We start from the raw sequence: 19,459 nt of genomic DNA, 5'->3' as shown, positions 1-19,459 counted from the left end.
AGAGAGAGAGAGAGAGAGAGATGTTTATAGATAGTTTGAGATATAACTGTATACATTTTCTAAAAGTAATACCCTTGTGAGCATGTCACTGTGTTTTTTGCTCCCTTTTTAAATACAAAGAAATCAGGATTGTTTTTTTATATATCATTTTCTTTTAAATCAAAAGATGCTTCTTGTTTATTTATGTTGATGGAAAATACATTTAACTACTTAAATGTGTGAAAAGCTGTAACATGAACAAGAAAAGAAAACCTTTTATTTCTTCTCCATTTTTTCGAGAATTCTCATGACTTTGTACAATGAGCCCGTTTCAACATATAATGGAGTTATTTAAGAGATCCAAAAGAAGTAGTTCTGGGGTTATTAACTGTGTAAGTTAACCCAGGGTTACTGCATTAGGTAAAATAATTTCTTAGGTATAATTAGGTATAATTTATAATTCTAGTAAAGAAATTGGAGCTTTAATATGAAGACTAATTAAAAACAGAGGTGGAGAGAAATCAGGAAACAAAACTAAAACTAACTTGCACATTTAAAAATCAATACCACAGTTTGATTCGCATGACTGCATATACGATTTAATCACTTTAATATAAGAAAGGCTGCAGGTCTTAGAAATCTGCAGTGCTAATTATTTTTACTAACTCAGTAGCACGTGTTTGTTACAGATGGACTCTTTTGGGAAAAAAAACTATTGAAAATCATCTGCAGATTAATTATTGAGGCACAACACATTATATCGTGTATTTATATATATATATAACAGGATTTTTTTTCCATTCAAACTTCATTTTTAAACAAAATCACACACACACACACAAAAAAAACAGTTTTCTTTTAAGAAATAATTCATGAGGTTTGGCAAAATATGGCAAGACTGTTAGAGAATACAGTGATTTTCTTGTTTTTCAGCATAGACTAGCAATGAATTTTTTTGGACCAACAAAAGAAAACAACGCCCCAGATTCTACAGCTTTATTCTCTCATGGTTGCTGCAGGTCCATTTGTTGCTTGTTCATGTTGTAGCTCTACAGTTCTGGTCATGGTTCTCAACTCTTAAAAAGTTTAGTAAAGTTCTAGTTTTAGTAAAGTAGATGGTCTTTTTAGGGTGGATCATCAAAATAAGTGGTCCTTCTAATTGTCAATCATTCTGGTGATATGTTTACTTAAGGCTGTCCTACGTGTTCGTACCCATTTTCACTTTGGTGAGTCTGACATAGTGGAAAAATTGCAAATCTTCTTTTGGAAAGTAATCTTGTATGAGCGATGCAAACAGCAACTTTTTAACAGCGTGCATGAGTAGAAATCTACTCGTGCATGCTCTCGCACATGTTTAACAGGTGTTCCCTCTCGGGAACCGGTACAGGGTTGTGCATGTGCATTTTTTTTATTAAACGTGGAGAGGGCAGGTAAGGAAATGGAGCCATATAGCCTTTAAATCTAAAACGTCTAACTTCACACTGGCTGTGTCAACATTTTGATAAAACTTAACTTAAAAGAATTTTCTATAATCTACATTACGTCTAAAGTAGATAAATATTATAGAATGCACAGGAGGTGGCAGTTTTTAATAAACAGGGGGTAGATTCATTTTAAACAGATTGTGTTATCTTAAGGCTCCACATAGGGAAGTAAAGAGAAATATAAGACAATAGGATGTGAATTGAAGCTGTGAGATTATTTAATATTAATATTAATCAGATCACTTTTAGCATTTCTAGGACCATTTACTTTATAGCTAACATGTGAATACTTAATTACAGCAAATTAACTGTAAAGAATAGACAACCTAAGAAAGCCTTGATAAATAACAATGACATATTTTTATTAATATGCTTTTAGTAGGGATGCGACAATATTGCATTTTGGGCCAATATTCGACGCTAATTGTGCCATCATGGCTAATACCTGATATTTACTGACCACAGAAGCTTGTCTGCTGCAATTAAGCAACCACAATTCTAAGCTGCATCACAATCACTGTACCATGTCCAAATAGCAACTTGCCCTCATGCAACAAAAACAGCAATTACGTATATGGAAGTAAACATTGGTTACTAGTATCTTCTCTGCTGATATGATACCAAAATGCTTTAAAATGATCCACATCAGGCAATCTAGATATTAATGCCAATATATTATGCATCCCTCATTCTAAATGTGTTTCTTTCTTCTGGGTATATATTGGCTAAGAGGTAATAATAATGATAATAATTGGACTTTATTGATCTCAAATTGGAGAAATGTACCTCTCCATTTAACCCATCCCATTGGGGAGCAGTGGACTGCCATTGTGTGGCACCCGGGGAGCAGTGTGGGGTTAAGTGTCTTGCTCAGAGACCCAGAGTGGCAGTCTGTGGGATTGGGGCCCAAACTCAGAACCTCAGGGTTCCAAGCTCTATGCCCTAAACCACTAGGCCACCACTACCCATAATTATGTGTGATACGTTCACGGTCTTGTATCTCTCAGCTAAAAATATAACAACGATACCAGAGGTTTCCTCATTAAAACTACAATCCTTTAAAAGGTACAAGGTTAGATCTTTCTTTTTTAATCACGCTACACATGAATATTATTTATTTTGTATGCATGTAATGTTGAAATGTAAAAATATGTTTTGTTAACAGTGAGGAATGTAGGGACATTCTGACAGGAGAATGTGCCAAACTGATTTCTTACCATGACATGACAGCCGAGACATTAAAAGAAAAACCCAAATTATGTTTTATAGGAAACGAAATTTGATTGATTTCATTAATTAGGCTAGGGACTCCAGGAGACTGGTAACTGTTGTAAGATTTTTTTATTGTTTTGGTGTGTTTACCGCCATGGCACTGTTATATAACTAATAGGATTTCTATTCTCAAAGCTTTAATTAGCTTTACTGTAAAAATTCCTTCTCCTTGCTGAGTCAAGCTGTTTAGAGCTTTGGCCAAAACCAGAGACAGACTCTAGTGAATTCTATTAGGACTTTCCTAAAATCTTTATTGTTGATCATATTAATTTCCAGTAGTGGGTTATGAACACATTTGAACAATACGTGCTAAATGCTTACTTTTTTCATAGACAAAAAACAAAACAAAAGCGAGAGTATATTTAAAGTTTGCTGGTGTAGGTCTTTTGCAAACATTTGGGCAACTTAGCGCACCTGAATGTGATACGACTGACGGTGAGTCATCATCGCCATGGTGTTAAGCCTCTTGTTCCCGGGGGAACAGGGTTACCATCTCCACACCGGTGGGGATTTTTATTTTTACATTTGAAAAGCAAAGCTGAGCCCAGCTAACAACAATCCTCCACTGCACGTCTCTCTGTTCTCACTTTCGCTCCCTCCTCCTCCTCCACTGGTGAGCTGTGACACACATGCAGAAAAACGCGGCCGATGCCACTCGCACATCTGCTCGTTTCAGTGCTCTGCGTCCTTATCTGTCTCCGTGTGATTTTCAATATGTTTCAGAACAAAACATGCAGATGTGATGGAGGACGAAATCACAAACTTAGTAAGAGCATCTGCTTTTTACTTTAGATAGCAAACTGTAAAGCTGTAGTCTTACTGTTTCTTGAGCTCAGAATGAAGTTCCTAAACTAAAAGACGGCAATCTCTTAAGATATGAAAATGAATGAGTCATCAGGATACAGAACAAAAGCAAAATCCCACATACACCGAACAGGCATAACATTGAACTACCTAGATATTAAGTAAAAGCCCTGATTATCTTTTCATCACTTCATGTATCTGCTAATGGATTGCAAACAAAAAGAAGCAAAAATGTAATGTTCTTAATGCAGAAAAAATGGCTAAACATAAGGATTCAAGCAACTTTGAAAAGGGCCAAATTGTTGCAGCCGGGGCCTGGTGATTTATTACATAAAGAGTCTCATATCTGCAGACCAGCTCTGACCCCTGTAAGCTGCCAAAAATACCAACAAGCATCGTAACAGGATCACACTGCAATTGTAAGAAGGTTTCCTGATCTAATGAATCATGCTTTTTTATATCTTGTGGGTGCCCAGGTAAATATGTATCCCTCTGCAGGAGAACACGTGGAACCAGAATGCAGTATGGGAAAAGAAATCATCTGGAAGAGACTGCATGCTTTGGACAATGTTATGAAAGAAGTCTTGAGTCCTGCCATCCATTTGGGTGTAAAATTGGCCCATTTCACCTACCGTAGCACTACTGAATACAATGTAAATCATAAAAAAATATTATGCACTGATGCCTTTTTTTAACAACACAAAGCTACCTGCCACAAAGCAAAAAAGATTGAGTAATGGTGTACTGTAAGGAACACCCAAAGAGTTTGAGTTTTTGATCTAGGTTCCGATTTCTCCAGATCCAATCAAGAGTGTATGGTTGGTGCTGAAAAAAAAAACAGTCCATTCAACGCATGTACTGGGTTTAAAAGATCCACTGGTGCCAGATACATGAGCAAATGCTCAGAGATGTGGTTTGAGTCATGCATCAAGAGGTGAGGGTAATTTTAGCAACATAAAAGGGTGGGTGAACACGCAGCCCTGTGGTCATGATGTGTCTGCTTGACCTACCCAATAATCAGATAGAAAATATAAGATAATTTTATTCTACTGGCACCTGAATGCCATTAGGATTGAGCAATTTTCAAATAAAACGTGCAACTTTCTGTTTTCTTTTTTTCATGAAGTTGCAATTGTGACTTTAATTACATTTTTCTCCTGACCAGAGTTCTGCAACCAGCAGCTCCAGAACCAAAAGTGGATCTTTGTCCCCTTTATTATTTTTATGGCTCAAATGACACTGAATACTAAATTATTTTGATTCTTGGGGCAGTAAGAAAGATTTCATCTTTGTGTATGGATAATGTTTTTAGGCGGACTAACAATTGTTCTGTATCCTTTATAATCACAATGAATTTACTTTTCTTCTATCTACTAGGTCAAGAATTAGTTTTATGCAGTCCAAATCTCTTGCAACTATATCGGAAAAAAATTCTAATTAGAAAGGAAACTTTTGTGTTTTTTACATATCAATAATTGTAAAGTTTGTTACCACATCAGGCATCAAAACATTCTCTGCTTGTTTTTAAACTGTAAACAATCAAAATGTATATAATCTTAGAACAGTGTTTACATAAAACAGGTACTTTGTGGATACTGAGACCCGTATGTTTATCTTATGATGACATTTTTAGAAATAATTTGCAAGTATTTAGGTGTGACATTGCATCAATGCTCAGCAAATGTTTTACAGAGTAAAAGATACAGTAAAGAGAGAGACACACACAAACAGCAAAAAAAATGTTTCAGGGTAAAAATCTTTACTGGTAAAGTTCACACATTTGTTGTTGTTTGCAGTGAGGTGCTATAGAGGTATTTTGGGAAATGTAACAAATCAATTATTTGACTGGAAACTTTGAAAAGGAAGGAAGTAGCAGGTAAAAGAAATGTAAAAAATACAATATTTTTCTCTTTTTTTTTACACTTTTGCAAAAAAATCATTTGAAAGCATAATGAGCACCACAGACAGCTGTCGTGATCTATAAGAAGGCTACGGTTTTGCTGCAGAAACATAACACAAAGCTTTGCTTTTGCAACCTGCTTTAAAATCTCCCCTCCTACAATGTCATAAACATCCATATTATTGACAATACCGAAGGCTGATGATTAACATTGGGAAGATATTTACGGGTTCCAGATAAGCAAAATGACTCATAAAGTGCAAAATGTAAAGCTTATAAAAGTAAGATAAAGCATTTGCTTAGAATCAAAGCAGCAGGGAGTGCAGCATGGAATATGTTGAATGACTGAACACATTGGAATTAGAGCTGGGAAAAAAAACTCTTAAGCTGAGGATGACTTCACTTCTTTACAGCTCCTAAACATTCCTTAAAAAAAAAATTTTTTTTTTAAATATGTATGTTGTGTTCTTACTGTATCTCTTTGGTCCATCTTCGAGGCAGAAAGAGAGGGTGAGGGTAGCATCTTCCTCGAAAAACTCGGTAGCAAAGGCATCCCACCACAAACTGTCACTTTCCTGTCAGGAAAAAAATAAAATCTAACATTATTAGGGTATCTGTACCCCTCTCTATTCGGAAACTTATGATTACAACCTTTTTCTAAAATAATTACCACAAGCACGTGAGATTCTCCATCCTACAAAGACTGTGTGATGGATTATTTCTAAAAAAAAGCAGCATCAAAATCCCCTAAAAACATATTTTTATCGATGTATTTGTACCTTTTCTTTTTAAATATATACAAATTAAAGACTGATTTCTCCTGAATTTGATCTATTTTTTTGTGGCACAGGCTTAAAACTTTTTATTTTATTATATTAATGAATGTTTGAAATCACATCATTCTTCCAGCTTTATTTGGAGAAAATCTTGTTCAAACATTTAGTTTGAGCTACAATTTTAGAAAGTGAATTTGAATAACTGGGCCAATAGACTAAATAAAAATAAAAAATCCTTAACTTTTAAAAAGATGTATGGATTCATAATAACAAAAGTACTTAGACCTCCATAGTGCTGCTAATAAATGTAGTCAAAAAAAGAACTAGATGGAGCAAATGTTTGGAGCTACAGGGGTGCCACACATCAGCCTTGCCATGTTCTGCTGGGAAAATAAAAAACCTACAAAAGGCTAATAGTTCAGATAACATGGCTAATTAATTAGCTAATGTCATCTTGTTTAGTTCCCATAGTTATCTCACAAATGACCAACCAGTTTCCTCTGGCATCGCACCCCTTTATAGAGCAAGTTACTGTTTTCGTCACTTCCATAACGCTTGTCTATGTAGAAGCACAAGGTTTATATATAAAAATTCAGCAATGATACTACTACGTGGCTGAACATGTCATTTTGGCATTTGAACAATTAGATGAGCGCTTGGATGATGTGATACCTACTGTAAATTAAGTTAAAAAGTTAATAAGCTAAGTAGATTAAAAAAAAATGTAAGTACCTTAATCTGTGTTTTTTTCACTCTGAGAGGATTTTCAAGATTTTTTTATAGAAGCATTGTTGGTTGTTTTTTTTTAAACATATTCAGGTACTTTTCTTGTTATTGAATTGATCTTAATTTTTGCAATCAAAATATAAAAGTAATAAAGTCTTGTCATTTCCTCCAATATCGATTGATTTTCAAAGTATTTCACTTAGTGACTTATAAAGTCTGCATCATCACAATAGTCTGATATTTCTGCAAAGGACTAAATTATTGATAGATTTTTAATAACGAATATTTTTATTTGCCGAGATGCACCTGTGGTTATCCATATAATATATAGACAACAACTATAACTGGTTTAAACTTTAATGGAGTTCTTTATAGTTTTGGAAAAATTTAAAGAATAACATTATTTTCAGAGGTACAGATATGAAAGAGAGATAATATGGGGAACTAATGAAAAATATTTCCATCATTCATTCTGCTAAAGTGATTTTTTTTTTATTATTTATCCTCCTACAGCTTGGACAGTATCTCTCCACCCCCCTCTCAGTAAAGCTCCTTATAAAATTGGCGGGATCCCCCCCCCACCTCCCTCTTCCAGCCATCTATGTTCAGCTGATGCTAATTTCCTCTGACATGTTATGACAGATCACCACGTTTCAGACTGCGCAGGAGAGGAGAATGGCAAGCACTTCCCAGATGTTGACAATTAGCATTGTCACCATCGAGCAGTGTCAGGCCTGATGAGCGGTGACCGGAGCGCCCCGCGGGTCAGCGTGTCTCATTCACGGCAAGTCTGATGCAAAACTGGGGACATGTTGTGCGCAGTCCCAGAACATAACCCTAATCAAGCTGAATAATCAATAGACGATCATCAGCACAACACAAGTGGGATTCCACTAAAATGTTTTAATCACTACAAATTCTGTGTTATTTTTGAACAGCTTTATGTTTACCAAAAGATCTCACAAGAATGCAAAAACGCTGCATGTGACAAGAGCTATAACTCTGAAATAGTTTTTAACACTACTCTTTATGATTTAATCAAGTTGAAAAATAAAATGAGGACATATTCTAAAAGCAGATTTTCTCCTTTTTAGATATATTTCTCTATATTAACACTAACAACCAACCATCTTCATCCTATTAGATGTCAAAAGCTGGATGCAACAAATAATTTCCCATTTTGCCTCATTATTTGGCTACAGCAATGTTGCTAATCAATTTAAGTGCACAACAAAATGAGCAACGTTTTTGCATCAACTGGAAAAAGTATTTATAAATGCCCTTAAGCAAAAATTTGAGCATTTGTGCAACATAGTTGCTTGGTTTGCTGCCACAAGCTGAACCAAAGACATCACCTTTAAAAGGACACTATTGACCTGTAATTATAGCGCTCCCACTGGGTCAATCAGAGTAATTGCTCGACCCAACAGTGCAAAAAAAAACATCTCTCCCTCTCAGTGTTACACAGTAAAACAAACTGATAATTGATTACATGCCAAGAGTTTGTCTGTGAACCTCCTCACAAAAAAAATAAAATAAAATAAAAAAAATCCAAAAAAAAATAAATTGAATCTGGTAAGCCAACTTACTATCAGTTCACTGGGGATGAGCTGCATGAGTTGCTGTGTGTTTTTTTGTGTGTGTGTGTCACACAGAGAATCAGCAGGTGTGAACAGCCAGCATGTGTGTGGTGTCATGTGAATACATCTATTTCAGAAAGACAGAGAAGAGTGGCACACAGGGACAAAAGAGAAAGAGACTGAACCTGGTGCTGGTCGGCATTCAGACGGTGTTCACCTCATAATCCAGAAGCAGGAGGAGGCAGACACTCTCGGGATTGACAGTCAAGTGAAGGGTAACCAACACGCTCACTGCACTCACACAGAAGCCCTCAACCATCCCTCCATACTATTGGTATCAACACTACAAATACAGTAAAATGTTACAAAGACCTTCACTAAAGCCTCTTACATTAGGTTGCCACTTCAAAAACTCGCAATCATATCATTTGAATTTTCCATATCCAGTTTATAATGTCAAATGTCCCTTAAGAATCTGTGAAGCATAAAACCCTTTTCATTATCTTTATTTGCAAATGACAAGCAAAAAAGTTGCTTATGAATAAAATCGCTAGGAAGCACAAGTTTGCCTAATAAAGTTGTTTTAAATTTATGATACGGCAGAGAAATGGCAGCTTTTAGTATTGACCGATACAATATTAGACGTTTTGTCCAAAGCCCGTAACATCATCAGTGACACCTCACACCCATACCATGGACTGTTCTCCCTGCTGCCCTCTGGGAAGAGGCTTTGGAGCATTCGCTGCAGTCCCAGCTGGTTCTGCAACAGCTTTTCACCTGCTGCCATCAGACTGTTAAACTGTTGAAACTCAAGATTCTGCATCACACATGAAAACATTGTATTTGCCAATATGGCTGATTTTTTTCATAACCCCTTTAAATAGAACGCATCTCAATGTTCTACGGCATATTTGCACCATATTTATTCATTTTGCACTGCACTGAACCTTTCCATGTGAATGTCTTTAGCACCATGACTTTAAACTGGTTTTCCTGTTTTTGCTAAACTGTTTACATTCTGATAAATGCTGCACTTTATAAATGGTAATGTTGATTTCACTATTGTAAAGCTGTACGCATCGAAATTTATGTTTGTATACTGTACACTCTGTGTAAACAAGATGAAAATAAAGTTTGTCTAAGTCTAAGTCTAAGCATGAGTCTTTTCTTTTTCTCATTTTGTATTGTGGAAGTTTAGAAAAACAGACAACAATCATCAATAGGTATGACAACAACCTCTATTAACCCAGGTATTATTTACAAATAGGTTACACAAAAGCTTGACAAAAGTGGACAAAACTGGAGTTTTTCAATTAGCTGCCTATGTTAGAGATTTTGATGCAGCCCTCTATAATCCAGTTATTGTTTTTTGGCAAATATCAATATCAGATTGGGACCTCCCATAAAATGAAAACACAATTTTAATTGTTATAGTTAAAAGAATTACAACTACATTTTCATTCCCAACACATGTGCCTTCTTTACATGATAAAATACGCTGTATAAATTAAGTAAACTTGAAATGCAAATATATGCAGTTATAGTTATAATACATCCTGGTATACATAATACCCAGAATAAAGAAAAAAAAAAAAAAACAGTCAGACTTCAACGGGCAGCTTAAACTTAAAGAGCTGGTTATACTCCTGCAGCAGTGTGTCGCAGTGAGCTTGTCGCATATTTTTTTTTATATATACCCAATATTGAAGCATGGTCTGCGCTATGTTTATTCCACGCCGCAACGCAACAGGAACAATGACGAACTAGCTGTGGGTCGAGATACGGCCGAGGCGGTGAGGAAGTGGGGGCAAGTTTGTGCAACAACAGAGGGACATGAGGGCAAAAAAAGAGAGGGGATCAAGGAGGAAAAAGGGTCCCAGGGTTCTTGCAAACCTCGCTCTTCTAGCTAGTCCAACTTCACGAATCGTTTTCTGCAATGGCGGTTATACAAACAAAACAAGTCGGTAAGGTACCAAACAGGAAATACGCATAGTGTAGAGCGGATGTAGATTTGATCAATCAGAGGCCTCCTGTGTGCCGCACTTTCTGCAGTCACCTACAGTTTTGGAGAGGTGCAGCAGAGGGTCTGCTGCAGGGGCGGAGGCACATTTGCATTCACTGCGGCACACACGCAGACTACCTGATTTCTGAGTATAAATCAGCTTTCTTTGTTTTATTCTTAATTTTCAGAATTACCTGGTTTACAAGCTAAACATAATTTCACTTAAAAATATAAAAATATTTAATTGAAAAGGTATTTTTAATTATATACAAATTAAATCACAGATGTAAAGGTTTTTTCACAACTTCTTCTTATCCCTTTGCAAGTAGTACCCTCTGGTTGTTGCTCATATGACTGATGTGATGCAAAAAAGGGTTTCGACTGCAGTTTTGCAAAATACACCAATTTTGATATAACTGTAATTTGGTGGTCAATTGCAAGCAGTTAGTCTGTTTTGAATTCAATTTCACAACTGGTCTAAATAAAATGGAGGACACTAGTGGGATAAACAGAGAAAATGTCATAACTAATATAAACACATGTTCATTTACATCTTACTATGCTGATCTGCTGTTAAAAATAATCGAATGTAACTAAGACTTAGACTTATTGTCATTCTGTATGCACAGAGTGTATACAAAACGAAATTTGTGGCATACAGCTTACAATAGTTGTAATGATACTGCAGCTGGACTAGATAAACATTACCAATGCAAAGTGCAGCAGTGATAAGAATATAAATAATGTAGGAGAAAAAAAGAAACCAGTTTAAATAAAGGTGCGAAATGGCATTAATATGAAAACAATCAGTGCAGTGCAAAATGCAGTAGAAACATAGAGTTTTGTCCTATTTAAAAGCATTATAAAAGTTTAGCAACAATGTTAGTACAAGATAATGTGATGCAGAGTCCAGTTGTATTTAAGCTGCATTTATTGCATAATATGTGTGCAATTTTAAAGTCTCCACATAAAATCCCTATGGTATCATAATGACACTAAACATTAAAATTCAATTTCAATATGAAAAGGTTAGATCTCAATCTAGTGAGATGTTTACTTTTTACTCTAATAACTCTGTTTTCGATATGGTGTTAGTTAAGCTCTAGTCAAACATTACCTACCCACAGTTTTCAATACTGTATCTTACTCTGCTTTTTACCCTCTGTTCTCAATCTTTTCCTGAAACTAAATGTTTAAATTTCTCCACTTAATGCAGTTAACCTCACCAGTTTAAGGGTATTTGAATCAAACCTGAGACCATCCTTCGAAAAAAGGAGCATTTCACATCCTAGCAGAGCTGACAATGCTCTCTATTGCCTTGTCTCTATTGGCTGTGTTTGGCCCAGCAGGGTTCAGCCACAGATTATGTGGGTTTGTTTGTGTCTTTATTGAAAAGCATCCCAATGCAGCCAACCGAGGGATGTGAAAATGAAAAATCTCATACTCAACACAATTAAACACCCCTTCAGCAACTATACTGTAATAATAATCTAAAATATTGATTGTGCCGAGAGAAAAATGTCAATAAAAGCTAAAATAAACATCAGCCGTGAATTTAAACAAATATAGTTATTGCGCAGAATTTTTCACCTATTCAACTGAAGTTCTATAACAGTGATATTATTATTTAGTTCCTGTACTGTAAATATTGGAATTTTTTAGCAAATGAAGCTATATTAAAACAGGCATATTTATGTATTTTTAGAAGCATGTGTTTAATTTATTTAATCAGCTAATCAGCAGTAGGAGGACTCTAAAGAGTGGATCCAGTCATTAATCAATTGTCTATAAAATTGTCTGAGAGGGTTGGTACTCAGCAGACAGGCCACCATTCCATCAAAGGGGAACACTCATGTAGGCCGGACAAAAACCATACAATTCAACTTAAGAGGAGTTTCCAAAGGCCAATCAACCTTACAGTCATGTTTTTGGTAGAGTATCAAAAGAGAACCCACTCAAGAACAGTGAAAGGATATAAACTCTTGGTCAGTGCAAAAACTCTAGGTCCTTTTGCAGCATATCTGACTCACAACACTGAGGCTCTCTATAAGTAAGGTCAGAGCAGACTCTTCCTGCTGAGGTGACTGAGGTCTTTTGCAGTGCAGGGTGCGCTCCTAAAGACCTTCTATGCCTCTGTTGATGCATCAGCCATCTTCTATGAAGCTATCTCTTGAAGCAGTTGCTTATCCGTAGCTGAGAGAAAGCGGCTGGATAAGCTCATCAGGAAGGCCAGCTTTGATTTAAAGCCCTTAGGACTCAGTGCCGGAGGTGAGAAACAAAAGGATCCTAACTAAAATAACATCTCTGTTGGATAATGTCTCCCACCTCATGCATGAAGCTGTTGCAGAACCGGAGAGCTCATTCAGTGACAGACTGCTGCACCCTAAATGCACCAGGGAGCGTTATCACAGATCCTTCCTCCCAGCAGCTGTAAGACTTTATAACCAACACTGCTCCCAACAACCTCAATAAGTTGTTACATTCATGCTGATTTTTGCACAGTTTCTGTCTTAAATAATTTGCTGCTGTCCTTTTTGTGGTTTTGCATACCTCTGGTGTTGCTGCTATTTTTTTTTACATATCCATTACTGTAAAAATGTCCACAGCTGTATATTGGTTATTTATTCTCCAGATACACCAGTATTTATATCTCTTCAGTACTGTGTTTTATTTTCTTCTGTCTCTTAGTCTGTTATTTCATTCACTTTCTTAAGGTCCACGTTTGTGTCACCACTTTTGCTAAAAACTTTTTCTACAATTTCCCCATTGTGGGACAGTATTCTATTCTATTCTATTCTATCGATAGTGCCAACGAACAAGGCTGCATACAACAAGTTTGTTAGATTTTAAAAATCATATCGCTTTTAACAGTGATCAACTCAAGCTGACAATTAATATGTCCAGATGCTTCTTAATTACTCTACTGCATGTTCCATTATGCCAGTATGAAGTTCTACAACCACAAACCATCCAGAGGGGAGCATCCTGGCAGCTTTTGGCTTTCGTGACAATACTAAATGTGGCAGGCTTTTTTCTTGGAAATCTAGAAAAGAGGGGGAAAAAATGATGCCCAGACAACAGTAAAGACAAGCCCTGATGAACCCACATCTAAAGCTTAACTAACCTCAGAAAAGACTCACAGCTTTGTGCAAAGTAAACTATGATGAGCTTTCATTTCCTTTTCATCTGGTGGCTAGTAAAGTTTCAAATGAAAAAAATCTACCATAAAAAAACGAAGGCTTCACTCTGTCTTGCAATAATTTGCCAGAATTCATTTTATTTGACTATCTCTCTGCCTCTCCTCAAATCTGTCTCCCTCTTACTGGCTCCCGTCCCCTCTGCTACTACCCTGTGACAGACAACATCCTCCCTTCATTCACGCCAGTGGATTCTCTGACAAACCACGTGTGCATGACGATGTTTGTTGTCAAAAGCAACAAATCTTGCTGACTCCAAGGGACCTTAGGTGAACTGACACAGTCGGAGCCGTGACGGCCTTGACGGCCGTCAGACAATAAGGCTCTATTGATTCAAATGAATCGCACCCCATCTGAGGGGGATTTATCGATGTGTCAATTGCCCACTAGCCAAACACAAATCACCAGCACAGGCCAGACCCTGGGGATTTACAGAGAATCAAGTGGATTGGGACAGCATAGTAAGGATCCTCAGTAAATAGCAACAGAGCTAAGGGTTAAGTACTGGCATAAAAACATCCATACAGAGTCCGAATGTCAGTCCGAATGTCATGAAAATATCACTGACTGCTTCACATACACAAATAAACCTTCAAGCTTTCTCAGATAATAATGCTTATAAATGTGATTAAATTCACATTCTCTTCTGCATTATCTTCGTAACAAGCCATTGTCTTTGTTTAACATGGACTAGTTTTGCAGGAAGTCTGTATCTTTTGGTTTTTGGCTTCAGCACCAGATGGCAGAAAAGCTTTCAAGAGTGTAAGCATGACTGGGGCCTGACCTTGGAGAATTCCCGCTGTACTAAACCCCATTCAGCATGTCTTGAAAAAATACTACAATAGCAAAAATTCAAAACTGCACCAACTCATTTGGAAGTGAGCAATTTGAGAAAAAAATAAGTCTGTCTTCATTTTACATCAAGGGAAAAATGTATTGGAGCAAGATTTGAGCAATATGACCAAGTCTACATTCAATGTGTTAGCTAGGGACTGGGTATATTCAAAAACTGGAAGTCAGCCTCAAGTGGAGAAAATGTCAATATGATTTCATGTGAACTAACCAATTCTTCAGTAACTACATGTAAGGAAACAAAATTAATACTGGTCATTTTTATAATATGTAACATGTCGCTCAGGTAAATTACAGCACAAAGGCCACAATGTACCTCAAGGTTTGAAAGGAGAAAAACTTAAAGATATTGTTGTTTTAGAACACTAATTGTTAAAGGGAGACTGTTACTCTCATCCTAGTAATAAATAGGAAAGATTGTGGTTCATTTTACAGTAAATTACCTACTTATTGCTCACACAATAGGGGAAAATAAAGGTTTTGCAAAATGCTGCTAAATCTTTTACAGATATTTAACATAAAAATGTTGCATGGATATATATATTAGTGGTGGGCTGTTGTCGGTGTTAACGCAGCATGTTAACGCCAGAGTCTTGTCAGGCGATAAAAAAAATATCGCTGTTAATCCATTCTCAAACTTGGTTTGGGAGCTGGTTCTATAGCTATGACTGAACAAATCAGTCTTGTGTGTAGGCCTACTGTTTACACATCGAAAGTGGCTTGCTAACATGGATGCAGCTAAAAAGTCCCCCTGGTTTCCTTATGGGTTTTTTTTTTTTTTTTAAGAATGAACGAGCTTGTTCTCAAGGCAGCCACAGTTGACCCATCTGCCAAACTACCTGTGAGGTGAACTATCATAAGGAAAGACCGGCACAAAGCTGATTGAGGCGACGTGTTTAGCACTGACGGTGCAGCACTGGACATCTGTCAATAATGATAACTACCTCTGTGTCACTGTACACCTCATTGATGTCAGCTGGGAACTTCACACCTTCCCTTTAGGTAGGCGATATGAAATTTTAAATTTCATTTTACCACAACACCACAAATGATTACCACAATTATCTTTTGCTTCTTTATGATTGCTTTGGTGAAAGTGGGTAAAGTGGGACGCTTTTTGAAAATGTTGCTTCAGTGGTATTAAGTGATGCATTTTTGAAACAGGAGATTAGCCCCTGGTCTAATGCGCCAATTGGCTTGAAAAACCTGTTCAAGGACTAAGTTTTACTTATTATTTAAGTAGCACACACATATAATCCTTATCTAATTTCATTCTTATGTTATTTTATTATTATCCTTATCTTATTTTTCCCTCTTCTGTAAACCGTTGCACTGCAAGAAATAATTTTCCAGCATGGGATTAATAAAGTAATTCTCATTTAGATTCTGATGTGATTCTGATTCTAATTCATGAAGCCCTTTGGCAGAATTCAAATTAGACATTTTAATCTAGATTAATTTAGGTTAATCCAGATCAAAAAATGTATCAATGCCGTGTATGAAAGTATCCCATGCTGATACTTATAATCACTTTCTTTGATTATGACTGAAGTTTTCTTCATTTTTAGCTCTTATTATATGTAGCAAAAGTTTTCTTCCAATAAGACATATTTGTTCTGTTATATTTTTAGTTTCACTTTTTTCACTTTCATGACCAATATTGTAATACAGTTTTTAGCCCATACCTCCTTAAAAACTTGCCATCTACAGTACCCCTTGCTACACACATTATAACTGAAAAACAGTCTGAATATTCCTATTAACAGTCCTCTACCAACAAATTGAATTTGTCTTGCTGAAAAACAAATACTAAATTTAAATCTACTAAATGACTCATGACTACATATTATCTACAATTGTTTTCAGCTGTCAGTACCACTACTTTATTAAACCTCTGTATATAAATGTTTAAATAAAATCCCACTGACATTTTTTATTTAAGACATAATACTACTTTCTATGTCTTGGGTTTCTTTGTTGTTTTAATTTGTATGTTATTATTTATTATTTGTCTTATTCGCTGCATGTTCTTGTCATTTCTCTCGTATAAAGACTATTTGAAAAAAAGGAGGTGGGCTAATGCTAGATTAGGCAAAACAGATTCCTAATCAGATCCAGTTTATCCTGCAGAGACAAAACATAAGGGAGGTGATATCTGGCTTCATAAACTTATAACTGCTATAAATGTTCATTTCTAATGATGAGTATTTTAGCTCATTCCTACATGCAGGGCTGTGCGCAGATTGTTGGGGCTGCAGCCAGGTGGTACCACATTTCTACTTTCACTGCTCTATTACTGTGGAAAATGTAAAAGAAAGGGTCAAATGCATATTACTCAATTAAACTCATGCACATTAGATTATTTAAATGGTTTGTTAAGATTCTGTACAGCTTTGCAAGCAGTGAACACACACAGAGTGATTTAAGAAACTGTTCAAAACATTAATAATGGGGTTTTCTGATTCTCACACCGTTGACAGTCACATTTAAAGAATGAGTCAGTGCAGCAAGGATTCACTGAAAAGCTTCGAGGTTTTTTATTCAAACCTAAAGAAATTAATGTTTTCAGTAAAACTTGGGTTGCTTTTCTTATTACATTGGTTTAGCCTCTTAAACATTAAAATGAACAGTTTACTTAAACAATTTTGAATTTTGGTGTTTTTTTTGTTTGTTTTTCTTATACTACTATTAATATTTCGGGGGTAAAGAGGAGTCAGGCTAAGTGAGATTCTAAGTAAATAAATAGAGACAGAGACCCCTGAGAGAATAATCCCTTACCTTGTTGGTTTCACACCGTTAGTGATGTTTAAAGTGATAAAGCAGTTCTTTCTATAGAACCATTGTGATCATTTCTAAGACCCAGGGTACACGAATGTTAGGCATCAACATGTTTATTCCCATGGGTCTAGAGCGAGGACTATACACACTGCTGCATTTGGCCACCATACAGCCACCTGCCACGCATTATGGAAATGAAGAGAAATGAATGCAGCAGGAAAAAGTCATTGCCCTTGAACAGCCTCTTCACATTCGACAGAAATGAACTTTATCTCTCTGAATGAAGTCACAGAAAAAGTCCCCAAGTTTAATTTCATATCTGCCAATTTATTTGGGCATCTTCTTGCCCCACTGTCCCTCTCTTTCCATGTATCAGGCTTCATGTGTGGGAGTCAAAGACGTGGTCCACCTACATGCCATACAATAAGAACGTAGAAAAGGTCAAAGTAAATACACAGAAGTAATTTGTCTGCTGTTTTAAAGACAACAACTCGATTCAGAATGAGCCTGAAAAATGACAGCAGACAAGACTGCTGGCTTTCACCCAGAATGGAGCAGAATTGACTACTACAGCAGAAAAAAGGCACTAATGCTGGAGATAAACACTGAGGAGTAATGCACTGACAGGAGATATTTTGGCCAAATATTTGGAATGAAAAAGAAAATCAGCATTTCTAAACAGAAAAACAATTATCAATAAAACTGTTCTGAAAAAAATACAGTTTGGGGCTATAATCAGTATAAAATTAAACTAATAATAATTTTTTTTAACTTTATTTGTGTCTAATGTCTTATATGACACAATTGGGTGCTGAAATGATCAAGTATTTTACAATGAAGCTACAGAAATACTAAAGATGATTTCAGTATATTATAACTAACCACATAAATCTGTTCCAACCTTTCTAGCTGTGTTGTGCCAACCAATCCGCCAGTGACTGAAATAGATCAATTTTTCCCTTAATCAGCTCTAAGTCTTGTTCAGCAGGTCGACCTATCCATAAAGTGAATCAAAGCAAACACATATATATTCAGTATTTGCAGAAAGTAATTTTATATCAAGATAGGGGAAACAACAAATAGGAATGAACATAAACTATGATACATATCATAGTTACTTGTCTGTCTACATACCCAATACTTGCATATAAACAGTTCAAAAGTTCTGACCCAAATTAGAAAAAGATAACATTACAACCAGATTATTACAACTTCACTGAAATACATGAATGCTGAATGTTTTGGATGCTGAAAATTGTTCAGCCAAAACTAAAGGAAAACACCAAAAGCTAACTGCTTGACAATAAAAAAAGTAAACTTAAAAAAAAATAATAATAAGCAGATAAACCCTCCCCACCTGGATTAAAAAAATAAACAGAAAAACTGAACAGATACAACCAGGCGCGGGCAGAGTGAATTATTTAAAGAAATAATCTGAAGGTAAACGAAAAGATTGACTTTGACCATCCTCTGGACTCTGCTTCCATTTTCTCTGCTAATTAGAGCACTGAACAATCAGCTCGGCACATTTTTTGCTGCTGAGTAGAACATTTATCAATACAGGAAGCCTATTATTCTGCAGTTAGGAAATGTTCAATATAATACTGCAGCTTTGAATGCCTTTGTTGGAACAAATCCCCACCTGTAGCTTTATATGTTGATTAAATAAACCAGTGAGAGTTAACTGACATTAACTTAGATGAAAGTCCAAAATGATTTCTCATAAAATATAATAGTGAGTTGCGAGTGACTAGTATTAGCAGATTTCTTTACTTTACCAGCCATGTTAGTTAGCAGCTGGATAGAAAATGCCACTACTAAGATCAACAAAGTGATGATAACAATGAAGTTATAGAAATAAAGAAAATGCGTAAGTAGCATCTATAAAGTGGTTTCTTATACAGGTGTGTTGTTTGCTACTTCAGGCCTCTAATTAAAAAAGTAGGGAAACGTCTGCAGATAATAAGAAGGGCAATGGTTTTATTGCAAGGCTCCTTTGTTTGATGTTTGAAACTACTTTTGTCTGTCATGGGACATGTTGGATTTGAACCAAACCTCGCGAGATGATTAAATTCAAAGCAGCAAAACATACGGAAATGATTCAGGGTT

At 36.0% G+C, this 19,459-nt stretch overlaps 1 protein-coding gene across 3 annotated transcripts in view; it reads right to left on the bottom strand.

Moving 5' to 3' along the window:
• The window catches only part of ldb2 (LIM domain binding 2), a 96,859-nt gene that overhangs the window by 60,498 nt on the left and 16,902 nt on the right, over positions 1-19,459 (bottom strand). For all 3 annotated transcript variants that reach the window (XM_015402090.1, XM_015402092.1, XM_015402093.1), the window contains exon 2: positions 5,912-6,014. In XM_015402090.1, the coding sequence (XP_015257576.1) occupies positions 5,912-6,014 (103 nt within the window). The remainder of the gene's footprint in view (positions 1-5,911; positions 6,015-19,459) is intronic.

This window comes from Cyprinodon variegatus, unplaced genomic scaffold (genome assembly GCF_000732505.1).
Source record: "Cyprinodon variegatus isolate N-32 unplaced genomic scaffold, C_variegatus-1.0 Scaffold1298, whole genome shotgun sequence".
Classification (NCBI taxonomy): Eukaryota; Metazoa; Chordata; class Actinopteri; order Cyprinodontiformes; family Cyprinodontidae; genus Cyprinodon; species Cyprinodon variegatus.
The sequence above is the reverse complement of the archived record's forward strand: the minus strand, read 5'-3'. Positions and strand labels throughout refer to the sequence as shown.